At 44.8% G+C, this 12841-nt stretch overlaps 1 protein-coding gene across 3 annotated transcripts in view; it reads left to right on the forward strand.

Annotated features, from left to right (window-relative positions):
* ESCO2 (establishment of sister chromatid cohesion N-acetyltransferase 2) overlaps window positions 1–12841 on the forward strand; it is a 182005-nt gene that overhangs the window by 109952 nt on the left and 59212 nt on the right. For all 3 annotated transcript variants that reach the window (XM_069233721.1, XM_069233720.1, XM_069233722.1), the window contains exon 7: window positions 8725–8856. In XM_069233721.1, the coding sequence (XP_069089822.1) occupies window positions 8725–8856 (132 nt within the window). The remainder of the gene's footprint in view (window positions 1–8724; window positions 8857–12841) is intronic.

Here is a 12841-nt window from a genome sequence, read left to right on the forward strand (position 1 = left end):
TTTTAGTTTTCAGAGGAGGTGCAGTAATAATTCTGCCAGTCTCTTTTTGTATATGGATCCTGGATTATCTTTCATCCTGAACCTCCGATATAGGCTGAATCTCAATGACCTCATCAGAAGGCCTGTAAGATTCTTGCATCAGCTTCGAGGTTTGTTTAAGTCAGCTCAAAAGTTCTTGTTCCTCTGTGTAAGAGGCTTTTTTTGGTTCTGAAGTCTGAATCTTTTTCGGGCCCGAAAAGGTAGTCGGCTGTTTCGGCTCTGAAGCAGGGCGTGTAATCTTCGACTCCGAAGAGTGAGGGCGGTTAATGGAGTCTGAGACGGGACTTTTAACCGACTTACTCGACTCCGAAATGGACGGAGGAGTGGCCTTTTTTGGCACCAAACCCGAAGGTCGGTCGGTCGACAGTCTTTTTTCGGGCCGAACCATGGCCTTCCGGTAGTGGTGTACCTAAGGCCTTCGATACTTTTTTATATGTGGGCGTAGGGGCAGATGTACTCACGTGCTGGCCAGCAGTGATAGGCCTATCTTCTTCCGATTCCTGCTCGGAGTCGGTATTTCAGATGGAGACTGCTGTCTGCGCCTGTTCTTCTTCCATGACGTCGAGATGCTCTGTACTTTTCGACGCCATTTATAATTTTCGGGCTCTCCCATCTCTCAAGGTCTTCTTTGATCAAAACGATCAACAGGGCTCGCAGTCCTCTTCTCGATTCGGCGATAGGCACAAACTACAAACCAGATGTTGGTCTATATGGGGAAACTTTGTTTGGCACCGAGGGCAGAATCTAAATGTAGTCAGATCCATCAGGCTTCCACGCAGTAGGCCCGAACAGGCCAGAGTCGGCGCACGCACCCAGAAGGGTGAGATCTAGATTCCGACGGTACTATAGGTTCGAGGCTAGATGGAAAACGTGATTGAAACAATACCGACGATTAAATATGTTTTCTAAGGTTTTCCGGTTTGAAATCTTGGAGCGAGAGGAAACACGTCTGAATCCGACAGTGGAAAGAAAACAATCTAACAATGGAGTCGATGCCCATGTGCAGAGTAACCGAGAAGAAGAGTCACTCGATCCCGTCACTCCGAAAAGACTTCTTCGAAGAAAAACAACTTGTAACACTCAGAGCCTGAAATATCATCTCACCCCTACAACAGCCCTAACTTTCTTGGGGGCACTACTAGATACCGTCAAGATGAAAGCTTTCACAACACAAGATAGGAAGGTAAAAATTCAAGAACTAGCATGGAAACTACAACATGAAAGGTCTGTTTCTGTCATGTAATTCCATGTCATGCTCTGATCTTCCATTCCTTTGATACCAAACTGCTGACTCCAAATGCGTCCGCTGCAAGAAGAGTTGGACAGACAATGGCTTCAAACACAAGGGTCGTTTGACATCATTCGGAATACCCCAACCACGATCACAACCATGCTTTGGTGGGAACAGAAAACAAACATCGCCAAAGGGTCTACTGTTCCTAGCACTAGTTTTGGATTATGTACTAACAGACGCTTTCCTAGAAGGCTGAGATGCCTATCTCCAGGACCTAACGATAAGTGGCATGTGGAATCTTCTCCAAAAGAAGATGCACTTCAATCTTCTGGAGCTCAAAGCAATAGCTCTGACCTTGGTCTCTTTTTTCATCCCAGAATTGTGAACTCCTCAATGCTGATACGAATGGACAATACTACCAGCATGTATTACATAAACAAGCAAGGGGACACACATTTGCCAGAGCTTTCACTGTGAGCGCAAGACATAGGGAAGTGGGCTATTCAACACCAAATTACTGTCAAAGTGGAGCATGTCCCCAGAGCCAGCATTGTCTTCACAGACACATTGAGCAGGACAGAGACTACCTGTCACAAGTGGGAAATATACCGGCACACTCTAGACAACATCTTGGCGCATAGGGGCAAACCATATTTAGATCTTTTTGCGATGAGGGACAATCGGAAATGCCAGTTCTTCACAAGCTGACACACTCGAGAGGGATCACAGGAGAATGCGTTTTCGGTAAGATGGTCAGGGATTTATTCATATGCTTTATTCCTCACCCCATTAATTCAGAGATTCCTCAGGAAACTGAAGAGGGAGCCCTGTCGGATAATGCTGATCGCCCCAAGTGGCCCAGATAATTCTGGTTCACAGAACTCCTGCTTCTCCCGGAACAACCTCGTAACCAACTGAAGCTCATTCCAATACCCCTGACTATGTACAAGGGCCAGGTCCATCATCCCAACCCTACATCGCTTCACTTATCGACCTGGCTCCTAAGTTCCATGAATTGCTACACTAGATATTCCTTCAGGTTGCAGAGAGATCTTATAATAAAACCAGGGCTACTACTACTACGACGAATAAGACATACAAACTGAAATGGAAACGCTTCTGTCTGTGGTGCAGTGACTATAATGTTCACCCTCTTTCGTCTCGGTCGGAAAAACGTCTCCCATAGCTGCTTCATTTGGCTAAATCTGGCTTGTCCCACTCTTCCATCAGAGGCCATCTAGCAGCAATCTCTCAATTCCCGACGAACAAATAAGACACTGTCATTATGGTCCAGCCGAATAATAAAACAATTCCTCAGAGACCTCTTCGGGACGTTTCCTCTAGTAAAGTTGCTTCCTCCTTCTTGGCACCTCAGTGTGGTACTGGCACAGTTATTGAGAGCCCTGTTTAAGCCTATTTATAAAACAGACCTAAACACCTAACTTGGAAAAAGGAAACCCTTGTAGCACTTACATCAGCTAGGAGATTCAGCGACATTCAAGCCTTCACGATAAGAGCCATTCATTCAATTTAAACAGGACTCTGTGGTGCTTTGGACTAACCGTACATTTGTACCTAAAGTCCATTCAGATTTCCATCTGAATGAACCCATTGTATTACAATTTGTTTTTGCCAATCCGCAAACTGTAGCAGAGCAATTTCTACATACATTAGATGTCAGAAGGTGCATAAAATTTTATTCACACAGAACTCTTCAGTTACACAAAGCGGAGCAGCCTACGGAAGCTTAAAGGGATTACCAGTTTTTAAACAAACTATAGTACGATGGGTTACGGCAACTATACAGTTCTGTCATAACAAAGCTGGGAAACCATTGACGAGCAAGGCTAAAGCTCATTTAACTAGGGCTGTCTCCATCTCCAAGGCCCTCTTTGCTGGTGTGCCTATTCAACAACTATGCCGTGCACATACATGGTCAAATAGACAGACCTTCACTCAGCACTGTTGTCTGGATTCTGCAGACATGAATGAAGCGCAGTGGGACAGATTGTCTTGCGCCATCTGTTTCAATAAGGTGGGCCATCTTTACATATCTTTCCCATCATCTGTTATGTTGTATTATGATATTGTCTACAAATGTTAACTGCAGACAATTCAGTGTACATCGCAAGTCTACAAATGTTAACTGCCAGTTATTCTGATTCAAGCATGTGAATCTTTTGAAAGATCCAGTACTGGAGAAGTAAATAATTTACTTACCTGTAACTGTAGTTCTCCAGTATTGGTATATTTTATAGATTCACATGCCACCCACCCTCCTCCTTGTAGAGGTTCTCCTTATTTTCCTTTGTGTTTTATCACACTTGTGCTGGAAAATCTCAGAGATTGGAGCCTCTGTAGTAGGGGTGCTAAAGGGTGCTGACACCTGATTGGCTGGACTTTGGGTCTTTTTAAATGAGGTTAAAGTGAGTGCCATTTAACCTTGACTTCTATGTAGGTTTTTTCTCTGTCGCTTTCCGTAATACCGCAGGACTCCCACTTTGACGACGGGGAATGATTCAAGCATGTAAATCTATGAAACATACCAATACTGGCGAACAACAGTTACAGGGTAAGTAACTTATTTTCTTACAGATCAGTAAATTTCCCATCTCTAGATTATGCCTGGTTAGCAGATTTGCATGTTGTCCACAGAACTTCGTTCATTTTGGAGAGCATTTGTCATAATGTGTTCAGCGAGAGTAGAAGATGCATAACATTTTCAGAGCCTCACATCATGAAATACTCAAAGCTCCAAATTCACTAAATCTTTTGTGTTAGACCTAACAGTCTTTGGGTAGTCACCCCTAACTTTTTGCCTCCCTCCCTCCACTTTTTTGGACACTGTTTTTGCTTGTTTTTAGACTCTGCGCACTTTACCGCTGCTAACCAGAGCTAAAGTGCATATGCTCTCTCCCTTTAAACATGGTAACATTGGATCATACCCAGTTGGACTATTTAATGTACTTATATGTCCCTAGTAGAGTGCAATATATGTGCCCAGGGCCTGTATATTAAATGCTATTAGTGGGCCATCGGCACTGATTGTGCCACCCACTTAAGTAGCCCCTTAACCTTGTCTTGGGCCTGCCATTGCAAGGCCTGTGTGTGTAGTTTCACTGCCAATTCGACTTGGCATTCAAAAGTACTTGCCAAGCCTAAAACTCCCCCTTTTTTTAATTTTGTTTATACATATAAGACACCTCTAAGGTATGCCCTAGGTAACCCATAGGGCAGGGTGCTGTGTAGGCAAAAGGTAGGACATGTACCTATGTAGGTAGTTTACATGTCCTGGTAGTGAAAAACTCCTAAATTCGTTTTTACACTGTTGTGAGACCTGCACCCTTAATAAGCTAACATTGGGGCTGCCCTCATACATTGTTTGAGTGGTAGCTGCTGACCTGAAAGGAGTAGGAAGGTCATATTTAGTATGGCCAGAATGGTGATATAAAATCCTGCTGACTGGTGAAGTTGGATTTAATATTACTATTTTAGAAATACCACTTTTAGAAAGTGAGCATTTCTCTGCACTTAAATCTTTCATTGCCTTACAGTCCACGTCAGGCTGGGTTTAGTGGACAGCTTCTTGTGCATTCACTCAGGCATACCCCAAACACAGGATGCTCAGCCTCACTTGCATACATTTGCATTTTGAATGGGTCTTCCTGGGATGGGAGGGTGGCGGGCCTGCTCTCACACAAAGGACTGCCACGCCCCCTACTGGGACCCTGGCAGACAGGATTGAACTGAAAGGGGACCTGCTGCACTTCTAAGCCAGTCTTTGAAGTCTCCACCACTTCAAAGGCACATTTGGGTACATAAAAAGGGCCTCTGCCCCTTCTAACTCAGACACTTCCTGGAGAAGAAAACTGGAACCAGAACCTGCATCCTGCCAAGAAGAACTGCCTGGCTGCTCAAAGGACTCACCTGACTGCTTTCTGTGAAGGACTGCTGCCTTGCTGTTGGCCTGCTGCCTTGCTGCTCTCTGGCTGTGGTGAAGAAGTGCTCTCCAAGGGCTTGGATAGAGCTTGCCTCCTGTTCCCTGAAGTCTCAGGGCCAAAAAGACTTCTCTCTTGCAACTGGACTCCTTGTGCGGTGAAAATTTGACTTACAGCTTGCTAAAACCGACGCGAAGCCTGCCCTGCAGTGAGAAATTCAACGCACGCCGAACTGGAACGACGCAGCACGACTTCGCAAGGAGAGGATCGACGCAACACCTGTGTTGCGACTGGAACTTTGACGCATGGCCCACCGGCGTGACACACAGCCGACGTGGGATGACGCAGCCCGACTTCCAGAGGGGAACTCGATGCAGCGCTTGCCGTGCGGGAGAAAATTCCACGCAACGCCCACAGGATCGACGGAGCGCTGGTGACTCCGCAAGCCCAGGATTCCACGCACAGACCCCGGGGCGTCTGAAATCCCCGCAACCCGAAGAGGATTCACGACTAAGCTGTCCCTGCATGAAAACTAAAAGACTTGTTGCTGTGTGCGGCCCGAGAAATCGACGCACACCCCTTTGTTTCCACGCTTCTCCTCTGCGGCCCTTAGCAGGGATTTGTAACGCAAACCAGGTACTTTGTGCTTGAAAGAGACTTTGTTTGCTTTAAAAAATACTTAAGACACTTCATATCACTTTTCAGTGATAGCTCTCCATCTTTGATCGTTTTGACCTGCAAATATCCAGATAAATATTATATATTTTCCTAAACACTGTGGTGTATTTTTGTGGTGCTGTATGCTGTTATTGTATGATTTATTGCACACATACTTCACACATTGCCTTCTTAGTTAAGCCTGTCTGTGCAGTGCCAAGCTACCAGAGGGTGAGCACAGGATCATTTGAATTGTGTGTGACCCTGAGTAGAGTGAGGGTCCTTGCTTGGACAGGGGTTAACCTGACTGCCAACCAAAGACCCCATTTCTAACATTTTGCTTACCCAAATTCAACATAACTGTAAAAATAAATCCAAATATAAGGACTAAATCTCGGTGATGATTCATAGGATTGTTCGACCTTATCCCTTTGTAAAGGAATGTACGACTACAGAAAATCTGCCATCATAGTGGAATTTCCACATTGACATATTCAGGGTTAGACACTGTTTATGGGCTGTTCTGAAAGCTCCTTTCCCTAAAGTAGCTGCAGGCTTACAAACTGACGTTTTGGGGTACTACATCTGCCATGCTGGTAATGTCCATCCATGGAAACATGGGAATTTACTTTGGGCATGCTTCCACAATGTAAAAGGAAAACACCCTCATATTTAATGGGAATATAGAGGGAGCTGAATGTGCAAACACACATTAACTTCAGATTTCTTAGTGCAGAATTTTCCACCTGTTGCAAATTCCGCAGGTATAAATTTTATACATGTGAGTATGCCTCAAAACCTGCAATAGATGTAGCTCTTATGTAGTACTATTGGAATTATTGAAATGTAAAAACCTGTAATTAAAAAAAGACAAAATCCATAAGTTGGAAATCTGCTTTATGAGTAGAATAAGTGAACAACTTTCTGACTTTCTTTTTCAAAAGTTTATGTTTTGGGCTCTAAAACATAAATATGCAAAGCTGTGCTGAAGTATCTGATTGCAGAGTCCTCAGAGGGATTGCTTAGCTTTCTCAGTGGTGGAAGATATTTATAGAGGAGAACATTTGGAGGTTGGTAACTTTTATAGTTGTTCATGATCTTTCAAACCGTGTTGAAGAAAGTGCCAGCATTTGAACATGAAATTATTTGACAGCAAAAGGCAGGCTTTGCAGTTAGCCGAGCATGTTTACCGAATTACACTTCCATCGTTTATCTCATAAACTAAATGCAAATTAATTTTAGTTAATTATCAAACTTGGATTTGCATTGAACATGCTTCTTACTTGAACATTAAGTACTGTTGAACTGTGAGCTTCTTGGAGAGGGGAGCACTTAAGGTCTTGGAATTATGTTGGACATAGAATAGCAATTTTACTGACATTTACTGCCTATGGAATGATCAACTTAAGCAAATGTACATTTGGGTCATATTGATTTTGCTTGAGAGTAGAGGCAGAACTCTTGTGTTCATTCTTATAGAGTTCGAATTTAAGGATGCATTTATTTTCACCTCACCTGGATGATACAAGCACATTTTGTTGACCGTTTCAATATAACTAGATGTGAAATCTGATGGTACAGAGACGGCCAGTCACCGCTTCTCCAGATATTGTGCTAACTAGACATACTCAGTCTACCTGTAACATGTTTAGCCACTGCTTTTGCTTATCATTTAACACGTATAAAACAGGTAGAGGAGGCACTTTAGATGTTTTTGTCTCGAGACGTGCATTTAGAAAGTCAGTTGACGCTGTGACAGTGTACCTGATTAGTCAGGTGAGGCTGTGATATTTTTTTAAATTGTTGTTTTTATTTGCATTTAAAAACAACATAACAATACTTATCATTTAGCAGATTTTGTAGTAGTGAATGTTGAGCAGTTGTCAGGGGCTGTTTATGTGGAGCTTATTGACATAATCCTACTTGTGCATGTCACATAGGTGTTTATCACACTGTACGAGAAAGTGGAATTGTCAGATGCACATCCTGGTGCATCACATCTTCCCTCAGCAAAGCATTTTGTGCAACAAAATCAAGCTGAAAACTGACTTTTGGCATCTTTAAAAGTGCTTGTGAACATAATGTACCTGTACACGTCTGTCTATAACAAGCAACACATATGACCCATTCAGCAGATGTAGCAATGATTCCCCTCCCATGATTACTAATTGCAGTCCGCAGGCACACAAATGTTCATTGTGATACTTTCGCCAATCTCAGATGTCCTGTGCCCAAGTTAATGACACAATTGTACTCGACCAATCCTCAGCCTTAGGATATTTATGTAACCCTCTCTTTTCTTCTGTCTTTAGCAGTTGCCCACATTTCTACTTAACTCTGTGAACTCTCTGGGTATCTTCAATGCACAGCAGTAGCATGTTTAGCTAATACCAAGGCAAGATGAAAGAAATCTGGCACATGCGTTTGCTATGCATTGTTGGGGTAATTCTAGATCAAAAACTAGGAGTCCGGCAGCCCCATCCTCATTCACCAGTGCTTCCAGACTGCTCAGCGATAAATATGTTTCTTATAACATCTGTATGCTAATATTAGTAATTTAGGCAGTTTCACAGAAGTCTGACCCATTCCCATCAGGAGGGCTATTGATGCACCCCTCTGCCTCTTTTTACCCACATATCCGATTTGCTCACAGTATATCACAGCCAGCCATCTAGCCACTAATTGCAGTTGGGCTGCTATGTAATAGAGTTTGAAATCTGGGACACCCAGTCCCCCTTCCCTGGTCGTACGCTGCATGACTTGAAATGAGACCTCCTGTCTATCAATAAAGCTGTGATTTTTCCAAAAAGAAAATAACGTAATAACTAAGTTGTTTGCTTTTATTTTGAATTCTAGGATGCGGGCCAGAAGCATTTTGGAGCTGTTACGTGCAAGTCTTGTGGAATGATCTATACAGCTGCCAGCCCTGAGGATGAGGCACAACATATCCAATATCATCAGAGATTGCTTGAGGGAATCAAATTTGTTGTAAGTAAAGAGGGTAGTTCATAAAAACTGAAATGATGGAACCAGTGCTGCCTTAAAATCTAGTTATCAAGTTGCCTGTTATTGTTCAGGGAATACTTTGCAGAATCTCCACGCACTTCTGTATGAAGGCAAATAAGCAATTGCCGACTGATGAGCCTCCAGTTAGGAGCTTCGCATGTATTCTAAACAATGAGCCTTTTTTGCCTGATGCATTAAACTCTTTAATGTGAATCAATTGAATCCACTTCCCCAGAGTCTATAACCACTCTCATCCTTCTACTCTCCTCCTTGATGCCAGCCACTCTAAGCCCACTTTGTCTGAGGTTTGTGGGCCCTCAATTGATCTAACCTAAATGGGACATAAATTGAATGTTTCAGGTGTCACTCTATACTGGCTTTGATGCCAAGTTTGCCAATTTTCTCTTTTAAGAGCAACGAAGTTGATGCATTTGTCAAGACATTAATTAAGAATGTTCTGTAAATGCAAATAAATGTCATTCCTGTCTGTTGGCGCCTTCTTCCCTCAGTGATTCAGGTGCTGCATGGGTTTGGGATGAGGAGGATGGCCTGTTTTTCTCTTCAAAAAGTGGCAGTACTAGGCGGTACTCTGGTGATTGAGTTTAGCCATTTGCTGATTGAAGGCGTATAGCCAGGTCTTATTGGGTTGCGGTACTTGCCAGATGAGACCATGCTTCAGTGCCTTAGTTCCCAGCTGTCATTGTAGAGCATTGTCTGGTTATGATCAAAGTTTACAAAAGGGGCATCTTTTTTAGGTCAGGTGTTGGGCAAAACCTTTTGGTTTTACTAAAAATTATATTTGCAGTATACCTACTGTAGGGAAATGCCTCTCATGGCATGATTACCCCCAAACCTTTTGCCTTTTGTTGATGCTAGTTATGATTGAAAGTGTACTGGGACCCTGCTAACCAGGCCCCAGCACCAGTGTTCTTTCCTTAAACGGTACCTTTGTTCCCACAATTGGCACAGCCCTGGCACACAGATAAGTCCCTTGTAACTGGTACCAAGGGCCCTGTGGCCAGGGAAGGTCTCTAAGGGCTGCAGCATGCATTATGCCACCCTGGGGACCCCTCACTCAGCACATGTACACTGCCTCACAGCTTGTGTGTGCTGGTGGGGAGAAAATTACTAAGTCCACATGGCACTCCCCTCAGAGTGCCATGCCCTCAACCCACTTCCTGTGGCATAGGTAAGTCACCCCTCTGGCAGGCCTTATAGCCCTAACGCAGGGTGCACTATACCACTGGTGAGGGCCTAGTTGCATGAGCACAGGATGGCCATAAAGAGTATATGGTCTGGGAGTCTGTCAAACACAAATGGCTACACTGAAATCTAGGAAGTTTGGTATCAAACTTCTCAGCACAATAAATCCACACTGATGCCAGTGTGGGATTTATTGAAAAATACACACAGAGATGCCCCCTATATACCAGTCCAATTCCTAGTGTTAGGCTGACCAGTTCCTGCCACATCCAGACTGGTTTCTGGCCACATGAGGTGAGTGCCTTTGTCACTCTGTGGCCAGGAACAAAGCCTGCACTGGGTGGAGGGGCTTCTCACCTCCCACTGCAGGAACTGTAACACCTGGCGGTAAGCCTCAAAGGCTCTACCTTGGTGTTACAGCTCCCCAGGGCATTCCCAGCTAGTGGAGATGCCTGCCCCTCCGGACACAGCCCCCACTTTTGGCGTCAAGTCCGGAGGAGTTAATTAGAAAAACAAGAAGTCACCACCCACCACTCAGGACAGCCCCTGCTTTAAGAAATCCTCCATCTTGGTTTTGGAGGATTCTCCCAATGGGATGTGCTTTCTCTCTCTCCCCCCTCCCCCCCCCCCCCCCCCAAAAGACCTAAACACATCCCTAAATTGAGTATTTAGGAGCGACCCTGAACCCAGGAAATCAGATTCCTGCAACCTGAAGAAAGAAGGACTGCTGACCTAAAAGCCCCACGGAGCCGACAACTGCCTTGGCCCTAGCCCCACCGGCTTTTCTCCAGACTCAAAGAATATGCACAGCGACCTCAGAGGACTGACCTGCACCTAAAGGACCAAGAGCCTCCCGAGGACAGCGGCTCTGTCCAGAAACAACAGCAAAGAAAGCAACTCTAAAGATACTCTAACTTCCTGCCAGAAGTGTGAGTATTCACACTCTGCGCCCAACGCCCCCGGCTCGAGTTTAGGAGACCAACACCGCAGAGAGGACCCCCAAGCGACAACGACGTGGGCACCCTGTGTCGACCTCCCTGCACCCCCACAGCGACGCTTGCAGAGAGGATCCAGAGGCTCCCCCTGACCGCGACTGCCTGGTAACAAAGGAACCCGATGCCTGGACCAAGCACTGCACCCGGAGCCCCCAGGACTGAGAGGAACCACCTACCAGTGCCGGAGTGACCAGCAGGCGGCCGTCATCCTACCCCAGTTGGTGGCTGGCCCGAGAAGCCCCCCTGTCCCCTACCTATATCGCCAGAGTGACCCCCGGGTCCCGCCATTGTTTTCAACGACACACCTGACACTGTGCACACTGCACCCGGCCAGCCCTGTGCCGCTGAGGGTGTATTTTGTGTGCCTGTGTGTGCACCCCCCCCAGTGCTCTACAAAACCCCCCTGGTATGCTTCCGGAGGACACAGGTACTTACCTGCTAGCAGACTGGAAACTGAGCACCCCTGTTCTCCATAGGCACCCACATTATTTGGGCCCTCCTTTTGACCTCTGCACCTGACCGGCCCTGTGTTGCAGTGGCTTTGGGGTTCCCTTGAACCCCCAACGGTGGGCTGCCTATGCCCAAGAGACTGAACTTGTAAGTGTTTTACTTTAATTGTTGATTTTTGCACTGTGTCCACTTTTAAAATAGCTATTTGCCATTTTTACCAAAACTGTGTATACTACTGTTTAAATTAAAAGTTCTATACTTACCTGTGTTAAGTACCTTACAATGTATGTACTTACCTAAAATTTGAATCTTGTGGTTCCCAAATAAAGAAAATAATATGCCTGGAGTTAAGTCTTTGAGTGTGTGTTCTCATGTATTGCCTGTGTGTGTACAACGAATACTTAACACTACCCTCTGAGAAGCCTACTGCTTGACCACACTACCACAAAATAGAGCATTAGTATTATCTAATTTTGCCACTATCAACCTCTAAGGGGAACCCTTGGACTCTGTGCACACACTCTCTCACTTTGAGATAGTATATACAGAGCCAACTTCCTGCACCTACTTATCTGGCCTTTCGGCCAGCCCTCTTTGTTAATGGGTCAGTTCTTGTTTTCTATCCGACCATTGCAGAGGTTATACCCACTTCACCATTTTCTAACTTCACTGCGAGTGCCAGCATTCTACCTGTTCACAAAGAGCACATTCACAAAGTAGTTGCCTCATTAGAGTTAAAGCTGTCCTTCTTGTTATGATTGAATCACATATAGAATATTTTGTAGCGTGTAGCTGTAAGACCTGGTAGAACTCGGTCATGGTGAAGAGGACTGTCTAAAGATCTTTTGAATCTGAGGTAGCCACTTTCCAGTGTGAGTTGGAGAGGTAGGGAATTCTACAGGGAGGAGCCACGGCCATCTCTCCTGTACGTAAAAGGTTGGGTTAACAGTATGCACAGGTTGGATCCATGGCTTCTGTTTAATTGGCAAGGTACAAAGAATTTAAAAGGTAGTTTGGTGTCCATGCGTGGAGCTGCTGTTATGAGACAAAGTTTTATATGGTGTCTTTCTTTTACTGGAAGCCATTAGAGGGGTTTATTGGGCAGTGTGATGTAGTGGCATTGTTTTAGGCCAGACAGGGCTGTTTTGTGAGAGATGTGTTGTGCAGATCAACTTAAAGGCTCATACAAGAATCCAATCAAGTCATCACCACACTGAAGATTAGGTCAATTTTCTGAAAGTAATGAAACATCAGTGTGGCCTCTTTCGGCAGGTGTAGATGATGAAAGGCACTATTATAACCTGCATTTCTATGGTTGG

This window comes from Pleurodeles waltl, chromosome 5 (assembly GCF_031143425.1).
Source record: "Pleurodeles waltl isolate 20211129_DDA chromosome 5, aPleWal1.hap1.20221129, whole genome shotgun sequence".
NCBI lineage: Eukaryota > Metazoa > Chordata > Amphibia > Caudata > Salamandridae > Pleurodeles > Pleurodeles waltl.